The sequence below is a fragment of the Solea senegalensis genome, linkage group LG15, assembly GCF_019176455.1.
Source record: "Solea senegalensis isolate Sse05_10M linkage group LG15, IFAPA_SoseM_1, whole genome shotgun sequence".
Classification (NCBI taxonomy): domain Eukaryota; kingdom Metazoa; phylum Chordata; class Actinopteri; order Pleuronectiformes; family Soleidae; genus Solea; species Solea senegalensis.
This window is the reverse complement of record NC_058035.1, coordinates 20,805,968-20,833,005: the sequence shown is the minus strand read 5'-3', so window position 1 is coordinate 20,833,005 and position 27,038 is coordinate 20,805,968. Positions and strand designations below refer to the sequence as shown.

Below are 27,038 nucleotides of genomic sequence, written 5' to 3'. Positions count from 1 at the left end.
CCCATTCACTCCCACTTTCATACATCTATGTGCAGCTCATCTTCTATCACAAATCTTTCATACCCATTCACACACAGCCGTCAGGAGCAACATGGGGGTTAAGCGTCTTGCCCAAGGACACCTCAGCATGTAGATTAGCGGAGCCAGGAATTGAACCCACAAAAACCCACTGAGCGACCAGACTTTTGTACCTGCAGAGTCCATCTGGTTGGAGCTTGGCAGCAGTAGAAGACTTTAAGGCGCTCGGTCACAGGACAGTTTTTGTCTTCGAAGCAGTCAACTAGAGCCTGGAAAAGAAGGGGAGGAGCAAGTGAACGTGTGCAGCAACATCTACTGCATTAACAACACTGTTATTTATACACACTGGGAATATTTCTACGTCTAAGTATGTGAAACCAGCGAGGAAGAATGTTCCTCATGTTGTCTGATGGACGATGTCTGTCATCTGTGTCCTGTAACAAAGTAAACCCAACTGCCACACAGGGATAATAAAGTTATCTACAACTACTACCTGAGTATGTGTTGTTTTTTTATAAGGAATCCTTCTTGTATTGTCTGTATGCATATTACCATGCATATTTCAATTGAACCATCTTTATTCTCCGTGAGAGTCCTCCTGCAGTCGCATTAGTCTGTTTCTGTTACCATAGCATTGATGAGAAACGCCAATTTAAGCCAATTTAAGTCATTTTTACTTATGAAACAAAGCTAAATGTGTCCAGACAGGACCAAGACATGACTCTGATTATCAGGTTTAATTAAATTATCGGAGCAATGCAATTTTTACATCATTTACTGACAAATGATCAGGCTTGATAATTACTGTGCATAAAATATCTAAAAAAAAAAGGTCTTCACATTCAGCCAAACTCTGAAAAACTGATCAGTCGGCATTTTACATTACAGATGCATAATATACATAATGCAGAAGCAGCACAGGAGCTTTACAGGGGAATGAAAGGGAATGTTCTTCAGTGACCAAGTCATCCACCTGATGTCACGCTTTTCAGTTAGTGGAGACTAAACTGGAGGACGCTCAAAGCCAGAAAGGATTAAAACAAGCCTCTTATTCATGATTTCAGTTTGTCCTATTATTTTAGTTTGTCCCTGAAAACGAGCAATAATGTATAAAATAAATTTCTGTTCCTGCAGAGTGAAAAAAAAATGGAATGTGGTTCAGTTTTTTTAATAAACCTGGATCCGTTGGAGAAAAATCATTCCAACTACATAAAGTATAACTAAGAAAACGACATTTATTACATTTATTATTAACAATTTGCCTCTCCAGTACCCGACCTCGAGCTGGAAAATATTTGAAGGAGAAAAATAAATCCACGTTTAATTTTCTTTCACTGTCGTCTTCCAGCCAAATGTTCGGAGTCTCTTCGCTCATTCAACTTTCATGCTGCAATTTTCATAATGTCACTCGCGTTCATTCAAGTCATTTAAGGACGTTATTGATCAACACCCGTAATAATGTTTGGAGCTGTGGCGGATTAATGGCTTTGTTTGTGCTCGGGGATGTTTTTTAAAAAAAGAACAAGGTTACTCAAGAACTCAGAGGCGGCGCGTGTGTGCCAAGTGGAGCTCTGCACTTCTTTTGACTTTGGTAATAGACTCGCGAGGAGTGTTGTTCTGTGAAGTCGAGGCTGAGACGTTCACACAGATAAAATGATCAGTGCAGATGAGATTACTCATCCCATGGGATTTGCAGCTGGCAGTACATGCGACATAAATACAGCCAGAGCTGGAAGTGAGAACGGTTCTCTGGAAATGATTCACTGCTGCTGGCCTTGGGAATAAAAGCAAGAAATGTAGCCTTTATTAATTCAGTGTAATAAGAAACCATAACTTCCACTGAGGACATATATCAAGTCTATACTGTAAAGTGTAAAGTATGTTCACACTGGGTCAATAAAGAAACTGTCAAATGTGCCTTCAATTTCTGAACGTGTGCAGTACAGCGGGGCCGCACTGTTGCCTCACGGTAAAAAGGTGGCCGGTTCAAATCCCCGGTTTCCTCCCACAGTCCCAAAAAGTAGCTGTGATAATTATATCAGGTGAAGGGAAGATTCCCTCTCTCTCTCTACGTCTAAGTCAGATATAAATCAGAAATGAAAACAAAATATTGGTCATGTGGGGACACGAGTGCGACGCAGCAGACCCTGCATGTAATAACGATGCACACGCCAAACATCAAGTGTGAACCAAGCCTCAGAACACTGTATGAAAAGAGCGATAACGTGAGCAAAGATTAAAACAAACAAACAAACAAACAAAAAAAAAAACAGTGCTTCTGAGACATTCTTCTGAATCTGCACAAACAACCTCCCACCTCACACCGAGAGACTTACCTGGGTTTGCATCATGGCTCTCTCCACACGCCGGGAGCTTCCTTTTTCCAGTTTGGTTCTGAGGCAGAGGGCTGTGACTTCTACAGCCCAGAACTTTGGCTGAGACAGTATACACTGGAACAAGGGGAAGCAGGGAAAGGGTCACACAGAATCACACCATCGGTTAGTCAGCTTCATGTAATTCAGGGTGGACATCACAAAGTGGAACTTCAGTCAGACCAATTCAAGTAACTGATTTCATTTAGAATTATGATTCATGCATAACAAAGGAGATTAAAGTCGAGATCTGGTCATTTGTATTTTATTTGCTTTCTTTGCTTCGCTTGTTTCCAACTATACTTGAAATATATAAAGCGTTAATTCTTAAGACCTGGCTTCCTGATTCCATGAACCCATATTTGGTTCCATCACTCTTCTTCTTCTTCTTCTTCTTCTACATCCTTTTCTTTCAGTTTCTCACTTCAGGGGTCGCCACAGCGGATCATCTGCCTCCATCTTGTCCCCTTCTGTTACTTCAACCGTCCTTGTGCCCTTCTTCACAACATCCATGGACCTTCTCATGGACCAGCTCCCTCTTCAAAATCCTTTGTCCAAATATGATCACTATGTCTCCTTTGCACGTGACCAAACCAAATCAACCATGACTGTCTTCATCTCCAAACTCTGTCCAACCTGAGCTGTCCCTCCAATAAGCTCATTTCTAATCCTGTCAATCCTGGTCAGTCCCAACAAAAGTCTCAGCATCTTCAGCTCTGTCTCCTGTCTTTAAGACAGTGCCACTGATCTTAATATTGATGCTATAACGCATTATGAACGATGCCAATCAAAGCACATTTGTTGTGTACATTCTAATGTATAGACTTATAAAGGAATGCACATTAAAACGGTCCAATTTGAAGCCCATATGCAGCTATTGTTGTTTGAAACATCAGTCAAACATGCCACTCATGTAGATAAAGAATCCTGGTAAAGCCAGAATAATTCATCCTCAGGAGACAATGGATCTGTAAAGTACGAGTAATTCCACCAAACTCAGGCAAAATAATTCAGACCATGATCTACATCTGCAAATATTAATTTGAGAGATAACGATGCAGAGAAAAGTCTGAGCGTGTCCCTCAACCGCACTGTAAAACCAGTTAGAGGAGACACTCTTTGTTTGGCATTGTGAGGAATAATTTGTTTTGAGGTTCTGGGTCTGGTGATCAAAACTAAGACGTGAGCAGCATTCAGACTCAAGTGCCCCGGGGACAGACTGCACTGTGAGCCGTTAGCTGTGGAAACACCGTCAGATGTGACGGAGGAAACTCTGTGACTATAGTGTTATAGGTTTGCAGGCTAAGAGGAGGAGAGTAACCACTTGAAGGAGGCACTTTGTGGATACACCGACTAGATGTTCAGTCACTTTCACGCTGGCTCTTCAAAAGTCAGATATTGATGAGGACAGCCAGACATGTGACAACCATCTAACCAGCCTGCAGATTCCAGGATCTACATGTAGGCTGGGAAGATGCCTGCTCACAGGGCCAGCAGCTTTCCCTTCTCATGAAACAACACAGCATATGCTGCCAGCTCATTGTTCAGAGGAAGCTCGGAGCCAGATGGAACAATGTTGACCACAGCCCGACAGCATCATTAGCTGAAATGTGGATGGTTACACATGCGTGTTGTGACTATTACTCAAGATCTTACAGGGAAGGTTCTGTGTGTCACTTCATATCACACCCCAGTGCAGGTCCAAACTCCTCACCCCAACTGCATTTGAACATAAAACCTTTAATCATAATACCCATCATATAATAGTGGTGCTATGTATCTGTGAACCCTAAAATAACACATTTAAGGTTAGTTACATTCAAATTAGGGCTGTAATGACTAATCGACTATTATTTGATTAATAAATTAATCATCAACTAAACTTGATAATAAACTTGAATGGTGTTTCTGCCGGCTTTCAGCAGTGCTGTCGCTAAACACACCAGACTCCTCAAATTTAAACTCAAAGTTAAATATTGAGATTTCAGAAATGTCCTAAATGCTGGAGATAAACAAATGTTTTCAGAATTTTTACGTTTTTTTGACTTGGTGCTCATGACTCTTCCAATTACGACACTCTCTGACATTTTTTATCAGCTAAGCTCGCTTGGAACCACCAGAGCACGGGGTACCAGGAACTATCACTAATGAAAATGAGTCAAGTCGTGTCGAGTCATGCTGAGCTGTATAAAGGAAAAGTGTGACCTCTCTGCTCAAGACTGTAGAACTCGATAAGGTGATATTTGCACATTACAGCTTGAAGTGTCATACGTTTCTCTCACATAATATGCACTAGTTTTAAAACATGGGACGCTCTTCCTTTCCTAGCCTTCAATGTTCTGTGGGAGCATTGAAACTGCACAAAATGTTAAAAATTCCAAGTTTACAAGCTCGAATAATTCAGACCAGAGCAAACAAAAGCAATATGTGAAAATTCCCAAATATGAGCTCATGAATACAAAGACAGACACGAGCATCTGCTTCTGGGGTTTGAACTAAAACCAAAAAGATGACTGTTTATAGGCTTGGCTGTACAGTGGGTGTTTTTTGTGTTTTATTTTGTAAAGGCTGCAGTTAGCATGTCGCATAACATTCTGCTGTGATTCAGCTTTGTTAAGGAAAACCTTCCAAATCATCAGTTTAACAGCTATGAATTTGTATTTTCATTTGCTCTCTTACACCTTATTCCTTTTTAATAACCCAACGTGTATCTGGCGAAGAGTGAAAGCAGGCAGGAGAGAGATTGACTGCTGTAAGTCGTTTAATATCACTGTCTGTTTACATTATCAGAATATTTAAGTTACATAAAGAAATAAAATACTAATCACAGATCAAACAAACAGTGACTCACCGACGTAAAGGCGAGAAGTTCCTCTTCAGTCAGTTTGTGGACAGGGTTATTCTTCATGAAGTCAGTGCTACAACACAACACAGTAAATACAGTGATAATCAATCAAATAATAATAATAATAATAATGATGATCAATAATCCAATCCTGCCCATCCTTATTATACAATCCTTATGGGGCCACATGGAGATGTTGGCTGGATTCTTAAAAACATTTCCTGTAGAGGTCTCGTCACAAGTTTCAGGTCTTCTTCATTACAACATCATGTCCATTTTGTAAATGATCAGATCATTTAGAGTCAAATGGAGCTAGTACTGTCCAATATGTGCATGGTTGCAGGTGTAGGTGGACACGCAGTGGAGGAGTAGTCTTCCGAATAAGACAAATTCTGGTTTCAAAAGACCAACAATGTAATCACGCACTGAAAGTACCAGAAACAATTTAAACTTTTAACACTTTTTTTGTCAAACTGCCATTTTTTAAGGTCAGCAGAGAACAGTGCAGGCGATATTAAATCTGCCGACCTCAAGATGAGACTGATTTGTTTGACTGACACCAAAGTTTAAAGCTAAAATGATTGAATTTGTCAAATATGGAACAGATGCAGTTTTATCTGTAACATTTGTCTTGGATAAAGGCTAAATGTATTCAGTTCAACAGAGATTCTACAGAGGGAGACAAGGCGGCCCAAACAAGGTCAAAGTCCGACTATATATGAGCACTGGGACCTCAATCCTCCACTACTCCTGGATTTTAAGCCTGAAGCTAAATGTTAATAAAAGGTAATCACTTCCTGGGATGTGCTTTAATTGGCACTAACAATAAGGAGTCATTAAAAAACGAAGCACATGAATGTTTGAAAGTTTAGCTGACACCATCAAAGTCACTGCATTGCACTCTGACCACATCATATACTGTGTTTGAACCAGTTTATCTGTCCACGGTGAATGAGTAGAGACTAAAATCATAGAAGAAGCCAGAACATGCAGTTTGGGTGTTGCTCTGCAGTCCTGTCGGATCAGTCGTTACTAAGCAACCAAAACTAAGCAGATGCAGAGGTGACTGAAGTTGCTGCAGCCTCACTGCATACTGAATTACTGCGACGACAAGATGAATAAAAACAAAGACACGGGATCACAGCGTCACCTGATTTCCCTCACAGCAGCTTTGCTATGCCTTGCATGTGGAGGAAAATAAGAGAAAAGAAAGCCTGCCATGTCTGGGTGCATCAAAACACAAAGAAAACACATAGAGTTTCAAAACCTGATTCATGAGCATCATCTGAACGATGAAAGTTCGGATCGCTGGTGCCAATCCCAGCTGAACATTCCCCAATCCAATTTAGATCAACAAATAATTTGATTTGACCGTGGGAAAAGGTCCACATCAGGTCCTGAATATGACACATACATAGGCAGACTGAGCCACATGGTTCATAAGTCTTATGGCTTTAGAGGAAATGTCCCATGTGTCAAATGACCTGATAATAAATCTTCTGTGCTGCTTTTCAATTGAGGTTACTGGGAGATGAGCCTAATGTAACTGTCCGTTTCCACCTTAAACAAACTCCATAACAGAGCAGCTGCAGAAACAGTGCCGAGATGGTCAAAGACTTACCAGATCCCCAGGATGACGGCCTGTTCCTCTGCAGTGAGGTCTGGCAGCTCATACTGATCCGGCTCTGCTAAATTGATCTGGTCCAGCACTGTGTCGTCACCGAGAATGTGGTCCTGTAAGCACAGAAACATATGTGGAGTAAGATTCATGGGCACATGCAGCAGCCATAAACCCATACTAACTAAATATGACTCACACTGAATAAGGATGGGCATTTCTAGCAAAAATGCTTTATGAATATTCAATATTATTCACAGAACATTCAAATATGTGAAACTCCAGTGCATGAGAGCTAGTTAAAGTAAGTCAGGGCTCACAGCATGTTGCGCCGCAAACGAGATGCATTCATAGACCCCAGTAAGTTTCTATAGATCTATAGAGTGTTGCTTCAAGATGCTTTCAAGAAACCTCTTAAATGTCATCACTTGTGCAAACTAACATCAAGTCCACTAAACACTTGCTGCTGCTGCCACCTTGTGATAATAAATGCCCCACAGATTTAGTAATCGTCACAGTAGGAAAGTTTGTTTTAAAGCATAAACTTATTGATAATATTTGTTTTGCATCTTTTTAATATATTATGAATAGTCACAGGAACTGAACTTTTTATAATCACATCAAACAAATACTCAAATACTCCAGGACTGGCATATGTACTACAAAACTTAGAGTCGTTTTGGGGGGTTCATTTCTTCAAACAATGCTGTATTTAAAGAACACTTTTTAAAAAAGAAATAAAAAGATTTTATAGGGAAAGCTCATATAGTTATAAACACAAGGAGCTAGAGATCAAACTATTAATCCAAATAAGAGGCATTCAGAGCTGAGGCACTGTCCCCCACATTTAAGATTATTTCTCTGGTCTTCTTGGCACACATGTATTGATGCAAATAGGCTCCACTTAATCCAAATCCTTTATTGCGACAATGTAGTTTAATAAGAACAGTGGTTCAGACCTGGTTTCATTGAAGTATTACAACAATTCTCAGTCCAGTCAGACCCACAGAACAGAAATGGCCCAATCTTCCCTGCTGGCAGTGGTTCTGATTGGCCATTGATGAAAAGTTCCCAGCTAACACCTTCTCTGCTTTCCTTTTATCCATTTTAGATGGGAAGCCAGTGAGCTCTGGTTAATGGCAGTCTTGACTGAGACCATTTACTCTCCCCCCTCCTCCAGTAATAAAGGCATTGGTGATATAAGCACAGTAAAAAGCACTGGAGCTGGTCCAAAACCATGAGACTAGAAGCTGCACGCAAACACCTTATTTACTATTTATTGCACAGAACTAACCCAGTAGAACCACGGTCTGACCTGCTGGCCACTGAAGCAAAGTTCACACTACACAGAGTTTAGAGTAGAATGATTGTTGTGTTATCACAATAAAAGTGCAACCTAATGTCATTATACATACATATATATATATATATATATATATATATATATATATATATATATATATATATATATATATATATATATACATATATATACATACATATATGTACATATATATATATACACATATATATACATATATACACATATATACATACATATATGTACATATACATATATACACACATATATATATACATATATACACACACATATATATACATATATACATACATATACAGTATATACAGTATATACAGTATAACCGGCAGCATATACTGTATATCTGGTAAAATGTCAGGCAACTTTCTTCAGCCAGGAAGATGAAACAGTCACTGGATCATCAAAGACCCTGAGGACAGCAGAGGTGGATCACTGCTATAGAACACACTCTGAGCGAGCGTAGAAGACGACGGATTGTGCTTGTCGAGTGGTAACTTCATATCAGGAACTGATCGCCAGTCACCACACTGCAGTTAGCATCTAGATTTACAGCGATGGTCACATGTTTTACACTTCTAACTGAAGTTACCGTGCATGAAGCGAGGTGAACTGGAGCAGCGGGAGGGGTATTTCGTTCACTCTACTGCACCATCGTGACGTCAAAGGAGCAGATACATTATGCCTTTGAAATGTTCTTGATATAGCTAAAAAAATTGTAAACAGCTTCATAGTTTAAAAGGTCTAAATTGACTAATATCTGTATCAGTAGACAGTGGAGTTAGCGATATATATGTTGTATCATGCCATCTCTAACTGTGCAGCTTTACAGTTACTGAACTGAACAACAAAAGGTTCAAAGTTGACATTAAGATTGAAAGAGGATAATAGAAGCTCATACCTTGGGTAAGCAGGACTGAGGTGTGGGAGTGGGACTGGCCTCGTTGTCCATCTTGTTGGTCTGGTCCTGCTTTCTCTTGACCTCAAGGATGAGCTGAGCCAAGTACTTCTGCTGGAAACGGGTCCGCTTGCCAAGGGCACCTTGAACACACATCGGTTGTTACCCTCAATTCAGGCATACGTGTTTCAGCGGATCAGTACTAAACTCACATACCCGTCATGTTGATATTCAGTCCAGAGAGCTCCTGTGCCTTATTGATGTGATCCTTGGCTGGCTGGTACTCATAGTAGGTCAGATTGGTGTAGACACACTCCAGGTTAAACTGGATCGCCAAGTTTTTCTGCTCCAACATCAGAGACGGGCATTTGAGCACTGGAAAAAAAGAAACCGCTAACAAATCAGCCAACAAAGAGCCACTGTATGAAAACAGAGCAATATGACAAGATGGTCAGAAAACGCGTTGGCTGAGTATGATAATGAGAAAGAAACTGTCACAGGTCTTTGTAATGACGCATTTGCAGGTTCCACCATGGGCATTTCATTATCATTTACACAGGTAGCTAGAGTAAATAATGGCCGTCTTCAGGTGTGTCAGTACAGACACAGATCACGTCCAATATCCAATTATTTATCAAGGTGTACAGAGAAATGTCTGCCATGCACTTGAAGCATCAGATTTAAAATGGCTGGTTATAGCTCGGTAGTAAACGCACCAGCACAGACGTTGCATTACCACGTCAGTTGATTAAAAGACTGAACTGGACTGATATTGGTATCGTACATGCTCAAGGTTGCGATTTCCACAATGATTAGATGCAAAAAGGCGATATCACGCCATGTCTAATTCAGACTAGTAACCATTGAGTGTTAATGCTGATGTTTATTATCCCTGTGATTAATTTTGTTTCTGACATGTTGATGCATGGGTGAATTAACACCACAGGCAAACCACTGGTAATGCAAATGGTATTTATCACCGTTTTTTTTAGAGGGTTCACATATAGATCACAAATCTATATCTATCTATCTCTACATATATATATATACATATATACATATACACATATATATATATACACATACATATATACATATATACACATATATACATATACATACACACATATATATATATATACAGACACTCAGACAAAGTCACACATTGTGTCATTTTGACTCTGTACACCACCACAATGAATTTGAAATGAGACAATAAAGATATGATTTAAGTGTGGATTTATGCTTTCACTTAATACAATAAACACATGAGGAATTATAAGGATTTTGATACATAATTTCAGCTTGTCCTATAATTTTGGAGCCCCTAAAAATGGACAATCAATTTAATGTGTTCTGGGTTTTCAATCCCTCAAATTAAACACTTTAGCCCTGTGTATTTTTAATTATTTTTAAAAATAAATTAAATATTAATAATTTTTACAATTTAACACAGCATTCTATTTTTCTTAGAATATTACTTATCTATATCTATGTTTAAATTGTATTTTGTATGCCTTGCATTTGTCTAATTTAATGAAAATGAATGAAAATGTATGACTGAGGCTGTGTAAGCCACACTTTGTTATGTTGCCTTCACTTGTTTACACGGAGCAAAACAAAAGCAGCGTGATGGTGCCCCAGTGTGTGATTTTAGACAGCAGGATGGTGTTGTGGAAGCAGAGGCGTGACGTGTAACACGACAGTGTCAGCAGCATCCCGTCTCACAGTGCCAACACTATCGTACACAGATGTTGTGTGGTTTCCTCCACACCATTCATCATCCCGTCATACTTTTATTTTTTTTGTTTTGATGATTAATATTCATAGAACATACAAGCACAGTGAGATATCATAGTGAGCATCACAAGATACTCATATAGACACACATACGTTAGCGGCGTCCCTTTTCAGTTCAAACTAATATATAATTCAAATGAATTTGATGTGCTGCTAGTGTTGGTGTATGAATGACATAGAGGACAGTAGAGTGGGATGAAATAAACACTCCAAGCGCTCAGACTTTCCATTCTTTATCTACAATGTAATCACGTTACGTAGCTGTTTGTCAATGTAAACAGTTTATCTCATTATTGTTCAATAGAAACACTTCATTGTGATTGAGTGTGGCTCTCTTTTATTGACATTATTACCTGCGGATGAGAACGCACCTCAGATGAGCACTGTGTTTTTATACACAGCATAATATACTTTATGAGACAGCATAGAGAAAAAGTGACCTCCCTCCCTAACACACATAATGTGTGAATATATTATATTAACAAACATACAGATGTGAGTCCCATCACTTAGGTCCAGGAACCTTAAGTAGCACCAGGAACTTTTTATCAAGGAACCAATGGGGGGTTTCATTTGTAATCAGAACCACCTCACTAACCCTGACATAGGATTCCAAGATGGCTGACAGATACAAGCACTGCTCCTTTTACTGTTGGTTGCACTTATTTCACAGTAAATCAGATGTACCAACAGTTGTTGCCTTGCATGTCGTTTCATTGTCATCTGTAGACATGTTGTTTCCAGCAGTTACAGTGTCGGGGCAAAACAGATCAATGTCCTTTATGTCCAGGGATCGTGGTGGTGTCCTCCTCTGTCCTCCTGAAGTCAGTCCATTTTTCCCCACTTTTCTACAAATTGCATGTCTTGGGTATCTGGTATCCTGTTATTTCCTGTAGACTCTGCCATAATTGACCCCTGTACCCTTTTAATTTTTGGCAAGACCAGAATATGTGTGTGTGTGTGTGATCAGCATTAACGTGTTCACACGCTCTCCAGCACCAGTTCTTTCCTGATTTTTGGGGTTATAAAAAATAATCTGACAATGTTTTTCCAATTAAACTCCCTCCAAACTCTGGAGTTAGAGGCCGTGCACTGCGATTTACACATAACAAACCACTCTTCTTCTGTTATTTCCTCTTCTCATTTTTCTTTAATATAAAGAGAGGAAGACTCCCTGCACGACATCAAACCCTTGTATAAAACTGAGATGACCCTGCACTTTGTCCTCTCATAGGCCTTCTGAAACAGCCAAACAATTCCATTATCAGTGTCAGCTCTTATCTCTTTCTCAAAATAATCCTTTATTTCTAGGTACCGATATCTTTCATTTTCATCCAGTCCTAATTTGTCCCTTAACTTCTCAGAACTCTGCAGCTTACCCAGTTCCACCATTGTGCATGTTGTGATTCCTTTGTACGCCCATCGCTTAAAACCGCTTAAAACCTTTTAAAACCCGGTATAAACCTGGAGTCAAACGCAAACCAACTCAACATCTTTCAACTACTGTAGTCCATGTTTCTACTGTAGTGTTAGTTATCACGTCCAGGCAGCCATCTAATCTTTTCAATAGTCCTTTGTGTGCCGTTAAATTTCGTACCTCCATGTCTGTCGTACCCAGTTCTATATTTTTCCATCTTGCAACCAACTCATCATTGCACCAATGCTATGCTATGTTAACTCTTTCTAATATTATCTTTATTTTATAAACCCACATCATTAATCAGATCCTGCATAAACGTCTCTAACCTCTTATCCTCTATAATGGAGGTGTAGAGTTTGCGGTCCACAATATTCTTTATCTTTACCTTCCTTTGGAATAATGGAGATAATGGCCTCATTCCATGAGGGAGGAATCTTGCCCGACTTGAGAGTACAGCTCATATAATTGAATGAGTCACGTAACAACAGGGTTAAGTCCTTTTAGAAAGTTTTAGAAAATGAGGCCCTGACTTTGCCTGACTAATAGACTTTGACATCTCATTCTGTTTTGCGCCCGTCTGTCTAAGAATTCTGTCAGGTGCTCTCTATCCACAGAAATAGCCTGAAAATACAAGTTACTATAATTTTCTTTAAACCCTTTCTATTTCTTCTGGTGGGTACAGATATTTATTGTCTAGTAGATCCCTTATTTTATGTATATTAGATAATGCTCGCTGTTTCCTTATACGTCTTGCTCAGTTTTTAGTGACTCTAGGCCCCTCCCTTGCTTTCCTTCCCACCTCTCCTAACAGTATGTCATCTATTTTCTTCCTTACGTCCTTGATCTGGTCAGGTAGACCTGGATCCTTTGACTGCTTATGTTGTTCCTTTCATTTACCGATTTGTTTCTGGCATGTCCCTAATCTGGGATTTTTTTGAAAATGTGCCCAGTTGTCAAGAACACTCTTAAAATATGATTCCAATTCAGGAAACATTTTCATTTCAAATCAGGCAACTACTTTGCTCATGTATTTCCTCCATCCCAGATAGACACAGCCTTCCAAGTTTGGCATCAGAATGGTTTAGTATTTCCTGGTGAACTCTTTGTCGAAGGTTCATTTGCTTCATTTACAGTTGAGGCCAAAATTATTAGCCCCCCTTGTGAAATTAGACAAAACTCTTTATTTCTCTCTGGAAATTACCATTAACAACAAGTGCTTGTATTGCATTTGTTTCCAAAATAACAAAGACAAAATGTCCACTAAGTTTGATTAGAATATTTTATTGATACACTGAATAGAAACAAGAAAAGGCAAAAATGAGACATCCAAAATTATTAGCCCCCTGGCCATTAATAGTCAATAGTGTACCCTTTCTGAGCCACAACTCATCACAACCTATTAAAGTAGTTCTTTACTAGGTTGGCGCAGGTCTTCTGAGGGATTTTGGCCTATTCTTCCATTGCAAATTGTTCCAGCTGGTCCAAATTGCGTGGTTTCCAAGCATGGACATTCACCTTGAGCACCCGCTACAGATTCTCAATAGGATTGAGGTCTGGGCTCTGTGCAGGTCATTCCAGGACCTTGGTTTTGGTATCCTTAATGAACTGTTGAACCAATTTCGATGTGTGCTTCAGGTCATTGTCTTGTTGGAAGACCCAGTGACCACCTATGGATAGACTACGAGCAGATTTCTGCATATTATTCCTCAAAATTTCAACATAATTTTCTTTTTTCCTGATGTCATACACCCGAACAAGGCTCCCTGTGCCCAAGGCTGCATAACAGCCCCACAGCATGATGCTCCCACCACCATGTTTAACTGTGGGAACTGTGTTCTTTGGGTTGAAGGTCTCTCCCTTTCTTCGCCAAACATGCGCCACATCCATGTGCCCAAACAGTTCCAGTTTAGTCTCATCAGACCAAAGCACAGACTTCCAAAACTCATCTTTACCTTTCAAATGTTCACTGGCAAACTTCAGTCTTGCTTTGATATGCCGCTCTTTGAGTAAAGGGGTTCTTCTCAGACGATGGCCGTGAAGCCCACCACGATGAAGAGCCCTCACAATGTGTTCCTTGAAACATCAACTCCAGAAGATGCCAGGTCAGCAACAATCATCTTGGCAGATGTCTGGGGGTTCTTGCTGACATCTCTGACGATTTTCCAGAGTTTTTCTCTCCATAGTTCTTGAAATCTTGTGCTTACGACCATGCCCAGGTTTGTTTCTTACTGAATTTGTCTCCTTGTACTTGGCAATGATGCAACGTACAGCGGTTCTAGACACTGTGTAACGCTTGGAAATGGCAGTATAACCTTCCCCCTTCTCCTGAGCCTCCACTATCTTCTTTCTGAGCCCAAAACTGATTTCCTTTGTCTTTGGCATGATGAGTAAAAGTAATCCCTCTCAATGTGCACATGTGCCCTGTTCCTTGGATTCCTTTTATGCTGATTTAATGCTCAGGTGTTGTCAGGAAGCCAATTGACTGCACAGGTGTGGTTTGAAACCTGATTGGTTAATTAGGTTTGTTTTGAAAATAAAAATTCATATGGGGGCTAATATTTTTGACCACCCCATTTTTCACTATATTTGATATAAAGCAAGCCAAAAAAATTATTTTATATCCAAAATGTACCAAAAGCTACTAAATGGCACTGGTGAATGTTAGATTATATCAAGTTTTATCAATGCTGCAAGCATTGGGAAGAATTTTAGGAAAATGTTCCATAATTCCTGGGGGGCTAATAATTTTGGCCTCAACTGTACAAAATACTACAAAAAAGAAAATCGCAACCCTCCTAACTACCTAAAAATGCAACCGTTATCATATTGGGCCTGGACCCTACGATGAAAAGAAGGGTGTGTAAAATCTACACAACAGTACTTCAGTGGGACAATGCCAGACAGGCATGGGAGGAGGACCTTTGACGAGACATGGCAGCATAGTTCAAAACGCATACATTCCACCTCTTTATGCATAAGACATTGACTTTCTCATTTTAAAATTGTGTGTCAGTTGCATTATTCACCCGAGAAACCAATTCTGTGTGTCCGAGGTGTGGCCACAGTCCAGCTAAATTAGGTCATATGTCCTCGTCTTGCAATTCACTTCATAACTTCTGGACTATGTGTTTGAAGCAATCTCCTCCATTTGTGACAGAACAGAGAATTCCGATCCAACAGTTGCTATTTTCGGGGGGGCAAACGCTGCAGCAATTCTTTTACACTGGAAGTCTGTGAATGCTCCCTCCTTCAGACACGGGGTCAAAGAGGAACTCTCTGTGATCCCATTAGACAAGTTGAGATGTTATCGGAGTCATTTACGCGACAGATTTATGAAAACCCACTTTACAGAATTTGTTGGAAATGTATCCATCACATGATGTCATTCTCCTTTACATATCGATGTAATGCCGACTGGATCTGTGATGTATGGTATGATGATATTCATGGTATAATGTTACTTGATATTCCCATTCTGAGCAGTGTAAAGTGATGTATTGGAACTGTATTTTTGTCTGTCTCTCGAGCCTTGGTGGGTGGGATGGGACGAGATTGTAATACATGTATCTTTGTTTCGTAAATTGAAAATCTATATATGAAATTACAAAAAAATATCTTGCCAAGTGATGTCATGAGCCTCAGAATCCTGAGACTGCTGGGACTGGTACAAACCTTTCAATGAAATAAATATTAATAACTGAAACTAGTGACAGACCTTTTTCCATGCTGCTTTGGGCCAAGCTGAGGAGCTGTGGAGAGCGAGCCTCCAGGATCTGCTGATGCAGGTGGACGTAGCGAAGGGTCCACCAGGGCAGCAGCTACACAAAAAAACGGAGAATGAGCCTAACAACAGGAATTATGACAAAAACACAGAGGCAGACAGGAACACATAAATGTACAGGATGTCTTCATGTCAACATGTTAACTGGTCTACACACAGAATCTTCTGTGTTGTCGTTTTTAAAAAGGTTTTCTCTAAACGCGGCATCATTTCAAGAAATGGGGCCACACGTTGATGTAGTGGTTAGCACTCTCGCCTTGCAGCGAGAAGCCCCAGGTTCGAGCCCTGGCTGGAACAAGGGCTTTCTGGAGTTTGCATGTTCTCCCCGTGTGTGCGTGGGTTCTCTCCGGGTTCTCCGGCTTCCTCCCACAGTCCAAAAACATGCAATGTGGGGATTAGGTGAATTGAACACTCTAAATTGACCGTAGGAGTGAGTGTGAGAGTGAATGGTTGTTTGTCTCTATCTGTGTGTGTGTGTGTGTGTGTGGCCCTGTGATGGACTGGCGAACTGTCCAGGGTGTACCCCGCCTATCGCCCCATGTAGCTGAGATTGGCACAGCACCCCCCGCGACCCTCTGGTGGAGGCGGCAGTCGCGCCGCGGCGCGAAACGACTTGTAAATCCGGAAGGTCGCCGGTTCAATCCCCACCTGGCTGTAAGGGTTGGGGTACTCTGAGCGCACCAACCCCACCGTACCAGTAGTACCTGGCCCAGAGCGTCAAATCCTTGCGTATCAATCTAAGAAACTTTATGATGGACTGACTGATTTCAAAAGAAAGACCACCCATCGGCTCACCGATTACGACACCCTGAAACAGTTTGCCATGGGACTGCCACAGTGGTATAACCAGCAGCTGTCCTTACAACTACTGGGATTATGGCCTGTGCGTACATCCCACTAAGCTGGGATCTATTCTCAGCTGCAGGGTACATTGTCTTCACTGTCGTGACTGTCTTGACAAACATGAACAGAGTGGTTGTGGTTAAACATGTCAAAATGGCCGCAAGAAGCGGGCCCGCACTTTACTTTTAATGCTTTCAGCGCGACCCTTTCGGCCAATGACTAAGATTTTTTACCAAATCTCTCAAACCGGTGAATGTCAACAGCTTGAGGAGAGTGGCAGTGAAGCACGTGAAGCGCTTATTAGCGTGTGGGTGAGGATAACTCCTGCATCATTTCCAATGGTGGATGACCTTTGTTGCATGGTTACATGGAGGCTTAATTGTCTGTCTCGCTGAATCAATACCCTCAGTCACACACACTGAGGGTATTGTGGGGGGGGGGGCAAACAGCACCGTTAATGATTTCCCCTGTTCCTCATTAGCATTTAAAGAGCAAATTAACACTAAATCACCGAACAGCAGAAAAAAAGGCTCAATGCCACGTTCACACATGTTCACATGTGCACTGTTGTCAGAGTTGTGTGACCGCAAAACATCAACATCATGACATTACTCAGCACAACAATTGCTCTCCAGAGAGATTTTAATCCCAATCACCATGTTAAATTCCCACGGTCAAATCAGCATAATTGTACGTGATTGAAAAACCGGGGAAAAACAGACGTTATTTACAGTTAGTAGTGTCCCATAGGTGCGTGGTGAGACATGTTAGCTGAAGGTGCAGTGGACGAGCTCGGCAGTCCAGCACCATGAGTCTATATCATGTTGAGGTTAGGGTTGTTGGGTTGGTACAGTGTGGCTGAACTAACAGGAAAGCATTGAGACTGTGATTGTTAAAGAAGCACATTATTACCTGGAGGCTGTCCATCATGGACGAGCACTTGGTGAGAATAACCCGAGCCAGCAGGAGGAGGAAGGGGTTGGCAACCAGACTGTACACAGACTCTCCATCCAGGAGCAGGCTTGAGTGGAGATCCAAGGTTTTGGGCTCCTGAGTCACAAATATACATGTCAGGGTTAACAGACTAATTATATACATCCTTCATCCGAAATGAGAATTAAACATAAACCAGTGATCCTTGACTACACTCAACAAGCCTAAAAATGTCAGAGCCATCTGTGCTTAAAGAGAGAAGAAAAAGATCAAGAATTTATCAAATCATGACCTTAAAAATAGAAAATCAAAGAGAATTTAAGTTTACACTTTAGATGACAAAGGATGTGTCACTGAGAGGAGGAAGCGGAGGAAAGCAGGACTGGTCTCTCGTGCTGACTGGTAAATGCAAGTGCGTGAGGACTCAGTCACAGAAGGTGTGAAGTAAAACACCTGCACATCAGCTTATAAATTCACTCCTCTTGTCTTATTATTTAGTTTAGCCGGCTGTGCATCTTACTGCATGTCTACTACATGTCCAAATACCACAGTACATGATTCCACACATGTGAAAATGTGAACTCCATGGTGCTATTTGACCAAAAATAGAGCTGAGATACTGAGAATTCACTGAGAAAACAAACTACCTCATACAACAAAGAAATCTCTCAACTATGCCTTGATAGCAGGCTCAAAATCAAATACAATATAAAAGCAGGAGAACCAGATGAGGTGGGCTCCTACCTGAGAGGAGAGCAGGGCAACGGGCAGGAAGTCAGAGACATGGATGGATACTGGAGGACCAGTCCAGTTACTTTGAGCAAACAGGTGAAGGCAAGACACGGCCAGAGCCATCACAGTCAGCTCCCTGCATCAGGAGAGATAAAGAACATTGAATTAGAAGGTATGTCCAAACCTTGGACTGGTACTGTACATCATGTGATTCATGGTTTTTGCTTTCTGTTCATTTTAAGCCATAATTGTATTATAAACCTCAATGTTTACACAAAAAGAGTGCAAATCTCCAGCACGGCAGCACATTTTTCCAAGGTGCTAATATATTCCACAAATAAATCCTAAACCTGGATCCTTATCGCCACCAAGGGCCATAAACTACATCCTCATAAAATGACATTAAAATAAGTCCTTTACTTTTTGAGTTATGCTGCTCACAGTCAGCCAGACAAATGCAGCCAAAACATATCCTATAATAATATAATAATCTAATCTAATTTCTTTTGCATAGCACAAGAAATAATCCCAACATACAGTAGATTACAATGCATGGTCAGGCACACTGTAATATTACATAATATTATTTCAAGAACAAGCATTTCATTCTATTACTATAGAATATTCATGGGTATTAAACACACAGCTTTAGATGCGTCTCTGGTCGGGGTGTCACAACTCTACAAACCCGTGATTCCACTGTATTTGAGAATCGAATTGTGACCTTAAAATCGAAAATCAATCTTTTTTTCTCTCTTTTAGTGCAAATGGGTCTGCCTTTTTTACACTTTAGTGTTAAACCCTGGATTTAACACTAGTTCCGTTAAATCCAGGGTTTTCTACCACTGAATAAGGTCACATGTCTGACGCTACAAACACGCCTCTACTGTCGTGCTAGTTATCGCTTTAGTTCTAAAAGAGGACAGAAGAGTGGTTTTTATAGTTACGCCCTATGATGCCTGGACAGATGTTGCGTTCTATGCTCCACGCGCCATAACAAAGCTCACACACACTCATGTTTTCTTGTCGACAACTCGAACGTTGTTGACAAAACTCACACCGGTGATGTCAGAGAAGCTGGAGGGGGTTCGAGTTTGGTCAGGAAGTAACGTGTAGTACAACCACAACAATGTGTTTCCCCCCTGCATACCTGCAGGACGTCACATTGGGGGGCGTGGTTAAAGCTTTGCTTTTTGAACAGGGGTGTCAAACATACGGCCCGGGGGCCAGAACCGGCCCGCCAGAGGGTCCAATCCGGCCCACAGGATGAATTTGTCAAAATTTCACACTACGATTACAATCTAAACGTAAGGTCAAATGCAATATTATTCACTTCCAGATACCTGTGACTAAATGTTTATGCCTTTATAGATGATGTGTAAATAGTAAGTTTAGGCATGATATTATTGAAATTGCACTTACATTTCTCAATAAATGTCATGTTTTGTAAAAATATCCCTCATTAAATGTAAAACAAAGGAGAAAAAACAAATGAGTTCTTGTTGGTCATCGGTTATTATGCTATTATTTTACTATTTTTACTGGTCTGGCCCACTTAAGATCAAATTGTGCTGTTTGTGGCCCCTGAACAAAAATGAGATCTTGACCTGCTTTAGAAGGTCAAGATCGTGATGCGCTTCGATCGGCATTCGATTGACAATCGAGATCGTGACACCCCTAGTCTCCAGTGTCCACATCAAGATCTGATTGCTATCCGATCACGGCCGTCACCCTGTGGGGAAGAAGTCATCTTCAATAAGCAGAAAACCAACGAAAGCAGAGGAATTTTGTTGCCGCTTTCTCATTAGCTGTGCTCGGAGCCACCAGCGCTCCAAGTATCCATCATGCATCTTGAATACGGGCTGCGCAGCTAGTGTATAACAGTCCAGCTGCAGGAAAAACTGTGTGACTGATTTCCTGTGTACCTGTTAGTCTGGTCATCCTCAGGTCCACTAGTCAGGTAGAGTGAGAGCCGCCTCTGCAGGTACGCATCGATGTTCTCCCCATCACAGCAACTGCCATCACCGTTGAGTACAGCCGACACCTGAGGACTCAGCAGAACGGCCTCAAAGTCCCCGGTCATTAAGGACTCCAGCAGAGAGCCTGCATCTGAAACATGAAGTTAGACGGCGTTAACGCACTCCTTCAGTGAATTCACACACGTGTCTGTGAGGTTTACTGTCAGAGGTGGAAAAACGTCCACCACTGCAGACGTGGCAGCCGGGATCATGTATGCAGTGTTACCAACCGAGCTGGCAGACCCCCCCAACCGTAGGAGACCACCGAAGACCGCTAGCTCCTTTAGCTCGGATTAGCTCGTTACTGCAACAACACATAAACCACGGGACCATTGAAGAACGGCTCTTTATTCACACACTGCATGTGATACACAGCCTCTTTTATTATTGTGCGGCTCTCACAATAAGAGGAAGAACTCTCAATATGAAAACATTTGCACAAATTTGCAGCCGATCCACTTTTCTATGTTGATAAAAGTATTAAAATGAGAACAAATAATGGGACACAAAGAAACCAAGGGACATTTAGAATAGATAAAAAATGTGTGATTAAATATTTTTATCGTTAGTCAGCATTAATATTTTGTCATTGAAGTTTTCTTTAAAAAATTGTACAGTATTAATGCCATTGCAAGTTAATACAATTGAGCAATTAGTAGCGGTGGGAATTTCCACAGGACAATATTATCAAAATATTTAAGTCAAGGTATGATTTTATATTATTATTATATAATATATTATATATATATATATATATATATATATATATATATATATATATATATATATATATATATATATATATATATATATGTATTATAATATTGCAAAATACCAGGTATTGGCAAAATAATATATTGCGATATACTCACACAGCGGCTCTAGTGAGAGTGAGAACTTGGCACCATCGAGTGGACTGAAACTTTGCAAAATCAGTAAAAAAACAAAAAAAGATATGCTAAAAAAATATTTCACAATATTCCCATTACAATGCAATTATATAATCACATTCGTTACCTTCAGAATCGTAAATGAATCCAATTGTGAGGTATCTAAATAACCTGATCACGCACACCTGACATCTGTTTACGCACATACCAGTGTAATTCTCTTCTTACTTTCAGAAGAGGTTACGAATGAGAAACAACAATGGTGAACTAACAAAGTGAAACTGAATATAACTATTTACCATCAACCCTTCAACCATTGAGTGTTCCGTATACCCTGCCTCCTTTCACACTTCAGTACACCTCATGAATCACATGACACATCACATGAGAGCACTTACTCTATACATAACCCCACAGGAAGTACTTAACAATAGTGTGCAGCCATAATTCCTGCCTCCATCACTGTGCGCACATATACGAGGTCTATCGGCCTCGACAGAGTCTCATTATGCGAAAACCAGGTTTGTGGCCCACTCAGGCACACCTTCAGGCTGTGGTCATGTGATCCCTTAAAGGCACCCATGGCTTTAATAAATAATTGCAGTGCAAATGGTGTTGTAAAGGAGCTCTGCCGATCTAATGAAACTCAGGGAGAAAGGAGGTAGCGGACGGGGAGTAGACAGGAGGGATGTGGCTTTATGAGGGGGAAAATTAAAAGCTGAGCTATGGCCACACGTCTAATGGCATTTTAGCCACCCTTCAGGCCTGCCCATGAAATGGCAGCAATTATAGAAAACAAGGCAGAGGCCCTTAAATTAGTCTATAATTCATAAAGGTTTCAGCAAATGAGCTGCAGTCAAGAAGGCAAATGTTAATAGAATTTGCAGAAGCATGCAGGGCTATGCAGAAATATGAATCCACTATTAAGGATCAGGTGGATCTCAGCATGGCAATTTCTTCACATTAGAAGTGAACCAATACCATTAATGTGGCTTTAACTCTTACTTTTATTGTTCGTCCTTCCCACTGTAGAAAAACTGTTCTGGAAAGAAACCAAAAGGCTTGTGAGTCAGTCTCACTTTTTAGTGTCCGATACCGACATCACATCCTTGAGTATCTGTCCGATACAGTCATTTTACGTTGACATACATCACAAGAACACACTGGTGCTAGCCTGTTACGGAGTTTAATTTATATTTTTTTCTGTCTGTGCATAGTGAAGCATGCCACGTATAGCACTTCTGCATCTGTCAGATATCCACTGATTCTGACCAGTATCAGAACGAAACCGAGTATCGTGTCGGCTCATCCCAACTGAACCCAGTCCGACTCTCATGGTTTAGGTTTAGTGATAAATGACACACTTTCTGTCAGTGTAAAATAACTTCCTTATCAAAACACACGAGAACTGGTCTACACTTCATGAAATATTCAAATAACACCATATAGTCTCGCCATCCTTCCTCTGGTCTTCCTCTGTGTGATAGTCCTGTTCAGCCAGTCTTGTGTGAGTGCTACAGGATATATGGAGTGACTGTAGGTTTCCCTTTGTTTTCCCTTTGAGTCAGTTTTGCTTTAGAAATGTATTCATTGTGGGGATTAATCGATTAATCCATTAGTAACTGATTACTATATTAATAGTCAACTATTGTGATAATCGGTTTGAATGTTTCTTTAAATAATCTAAACAAGTTCTCTAACTACACAAGCCTCCACTAGAGTTATCGTAGTTATACCACACAGGTGCACCCGTCTCAGTAAGAATGCCTTTTCCGCCCGGGGTGGTCAAATATTTGACAGATTAATCAATGACCAAAATAATCCTTAATTGCAGCCTTCATTTATTGCACTCGAGTTACTTTTCACTGGACCTGAGTCGCAGCATTGGAGTGCCTGTGTTTTTTCCTAAACTCATTCACTGTTGAATGAGTTTGAAAACTCATTAAAATATCCATACTTGACACCTATGACATAATGTGGCCATACAAATTAACTGCAAATTACAATACTATGCCGTAATGATTTTTTTCACCCTCCTGCTTCCACCAGACACTTTTTACTGAAACCTTCACTCGAAATAAAGCGGAGACCTGAGACCCTAAAGACTGACCGAAACCTTTTGCTAAGTGGCTAAAAGTTGTTTTTCCTCGCGTCCCATCTGACAGCCACGTATCGGCGCCGATATTTGGCATTGGCACAGATCGGCATCAGATAAGAGATCAATTTAAAACTGGGTTATTTATATTTTGGCTCTGATCGATTGTCTGCAGTCACTACTCGACAGCATTGTCCCACCCACAGCACTAAGCCATCATAGTATTTGATGGCTTACATGCAGAGCCATGGCATAGGTAACTAACAGCCAATCAGCAGTGAAAGCTGTGCACGAACAGGGCTCACGGTACAAAAGGTTCTGTCAAGTGGAGAAGTTCCAGAGAGCAGATGTTTCGAAGGTAAGTTAAGGCAGCAGACGCTCCCGAAATTGTAATAAACATCCCGTCTAAGTCAACTCATTTCTGCCTGATGAAAATCAGCAGATTGTATGTATTTATTTATTTTAAATTTCAGTTAACTTTATAAGAGATGCTGCTGACCCTGGGATCTCCCTGCACATTTTGTTTTTGTTTGAACTTAAAACAAAAGATAAGTAAAAGATAAAATAACATTTCAGTTATATTGAATTTTGGAAAACTGCATTTACTGTAGAAAACTCTAAGGAGCTATTTATTTGTTTAAGTTTCCATTTAACTTTATAAGACATGCTGCTGAGCCTGGGAGCTTCATGCAAACAAATGTCTATTGTCTAAGATTAAAAAAAACCTTTAACATGTTGCAAATCTGAAAAGCTGTTTAATAAACATATGCTTTAAGGCATTTAAACACAGTGTTTTTGTATTATTCAAGATTTTGACGCCAATATTTTCACTTTTACTGCAAATGAATATTGGCTCAAAATAACGGTCATCGGCCACCTTGACTACTAATAATAACCTCTGTGTCTCATGCTAGTTCTAGACTTTCAGGTCCAGCAGGTTAACGAGGTAAAGGTAAACTTACTATTGTCTGTCCAAAAAACTAACTAACTAGGTCCAGTAGGAGGCGCACAACGATGCAGCACCCACTCACACACTTGTGGTCAATTTAGAGTGTCCCATTTTTAGAGTGCATGTTTTGGACTGTGTCCTCACATTCCAGGACACATTTAAGAATTAAGCTTCTGCATCACATCATGAGCAGCATGTTCAGGCTGTTGTGCAAACACAGAAACACAAGATGGCACACTTCATCCCCTTGCCATAAGTATGAAGATATGTGCCAAGGCAGCGAAAACCCAGTTATTTTAATTTTAAAGCAATTGTACATTGATACAAACATGCTTCTATTCAACTTCTACCAATAGAACCGCCTCAGTGTTACACACTGCACCTTTAACAGCAGTGGGTAACACACACACACACACACACACACACGCACACACGCGCGCGCTTGTCTTTGTGACACATCTCTATGGAAACCAGGTCTGTGAATTACTCACCACGTTCACGCAGATGTTGCGACACGTGTGACAAGACATGAACGCTGAATTATGAGTTCTGGTGTGAGTTTCTTATGTAGGGGCTGGTTTTGTCACGCAGACCTGGCAACCTGAATGCTTCTACTCGAGGTACGACGACGTGTCAGCACGAAGCGAGAGTCTAAACACACGGACTCACTCTCGTTATAGTCCACGTTCACTCCATGTTCACTCATGGTCACAAGACGTCCAACTCAAAGCCGACTTTAGCGAACATTACGAGTTGACATTTCTTATTCATTAACATACATTCACGTGTAGTGTGCGCCGAACAGCAGGGACATTCACAACACTCAACAATTAAAGTTTAATTTCTAAAAATTGTGTACTGACGTCCATAAATAATGTCACAAAATAATAACAGAGCAGACATTTGAATGGAGTCTGGTAAGACGTTCACACACACGAGGGAAGACAGAACACGTCGTTCAAAGCAGCTCATTCTCATGACAATATGAAACACAGCTGATTTAAGTTTGAAGAAAAAGCTTAGAAAACTTAGAAAGTGAGGCTGTGTTGAAAACTGCGGCCGGACCCGTCATCAGAGATGAGGCTTCACCGGTGTCGCTTACACCGCTGCGCAACAACGCGAGCGACGGGCAGCGGGATACATAACCTGCCCGTGCCGGTACTCAGTTATAGATACTAGGTGAAATAATAGCGCTAACAACAACAATAATAATAATAAAAATAATAAAATAGAGGTCGTAAACTCACCTGCAGCACAGTAAACACTCTGCTTCCATTCCACTGCCTCACTGTCTGTTAAAAAGCCCCGGAGCACCGGGATCTCCACGTTCAGCGGCATCACCTCCGCTGCTGCTGCTGCTGCTGCTGAGCTAACGTGCCTCCGCGGGTTCCGCTAACTGCTGCACACCAGCCGCCGATTAATCGCTGTATTGAAGTGCCAAGTCGACGTCTCTCAATCGCAAACGGAGTGTTTGTTTCCACCCATGTGGCGCAAGCGGCGTCAGTGAGCAGCCATGACAGATGCGCGTTGCATTGTGGGAAGACGGATCGGGGGAGATCAAGGAAGAGAGGATGGTGCGCAGATCAGACTGCGACGGTGCACGTGCCATCGGTCCTCAGTTCTCGAGACCGAGTCGTCGAGGTTGAATCGTTGTTAATAATACCATGTCATTAAATGTATTCCACATGATTTGTCGCCATACAAAAATAAACAAATGTTTTTGTGCATTCCGTTTCCAACTCGAGGGCTCAAACACAAACTAGTGACTTGTAAAGCAGTTGTTTTCACTGTAACTGAATCATTAGAATCACTTCATTTAAAAGATTTGTTCACTGAATGGTTCAGTGGAGCACTGAACTGAGACTTTGGACCTTTCCTTTGCTAAATGTGGGAGATTAAGGAATTCTCTTGCGCACTCATCGCACTGACTAAACACCTAAACACTTAAACGGCGTTTTTAACTTCTTTTTTTGGGTAAATCCTTTGAAAAGTGGTCATGTGAAAAATACCCACCGTCACCCAGAATAGAATAGAATGTAACCATTTTTATTTTTTACCAATTAAAAACACTTTTCCAGGTTTTTCCTGGTATTTTGTGCCTTCCTGAATTAGTTAAAATCTATTTTTAATGAAAAAATATCAAAACAAAACAAGCCTCGACTGTTTGTGAACAGTATGAATCTTCTGATGCCTTTTTTAAAAAAATTATATAGTTTTTTATTTCATATTTATCTCATTTTATTTCTTTTTACTTTCTATGTTTGTACATTTTTTATCACACTGCCGACTGGCACGTGTCGGCCAGACTCTGCTTTTTAAAAAGAACTGCAGCTCACGTTGTATCCCTTTATCCCTTTAACAGTTTAATTAGAATCTTCTTAGTGGCCATCATTTATTGAACAGATGTTAAAGTGTTACTGTAATGGCAGGGATGGGCACAAATCACATCAAAATGTATTTCCAAATAAAATACAAAATACCCACCTT

At 40.6% G+C, this 27,038-nt stretch overlaps 1 protein-coding gene across 1 annotated transcript in view; it reads right to left on the bottom strand.

The window, feature by feature from the left end:
* ttc27 (tetratricopeptide repeat domain 27) overlaps positions 1-26,082 on the bottom strand; it is a 46,703-nt gene extending 20,621 nt beyond the window's left edge. Inside the window, exons 1-11 of the mRNA XM_044046252.1 lie at positions 25,799-26,082; positions 20,525-20,708; positions 18,612-18,735; positions 17,847-17,984; positions 16,026-16,128; positions 9,307-9,465; positions 9,094-9,233; positions 6,857-6,969; positions 5,242-5,308; positions 2,355-2,468; positions 192-287 (exon numbers count right to left, since the gene is read on the bottom strand). Of these exons, the coding sequence (XP_043902187.1) occupies positions 192-287; positions 2,355-2,468; positions 5,242-5,308; positions 6,857-6,969; positions 9,094-9,233; positions 9,307-9,465; positions 16,026-16,128; positions 17,847-17,984; positions 18,612-18,735; positions 20,525-20,708; positions 25,799-25,889 (1,329 nt within the window). The 5' untranslated portion in view covers positions 25,890-26,082. The remainder of the gene's footprint in view (positions 1-191; positions 288-2,354; positions 2,469-5,241; positions 5,309-6,856; positions 6,970-9,093; positions 9,234-9,306; positions 9,466-16,025; positions 16,129-17,846; positions 17,985-18,611; positions 18,736-20,524; positions 20,709-25,798) is intronic.
* Positions 26,083-27,038: the final 956 nt, after the last annotated feature.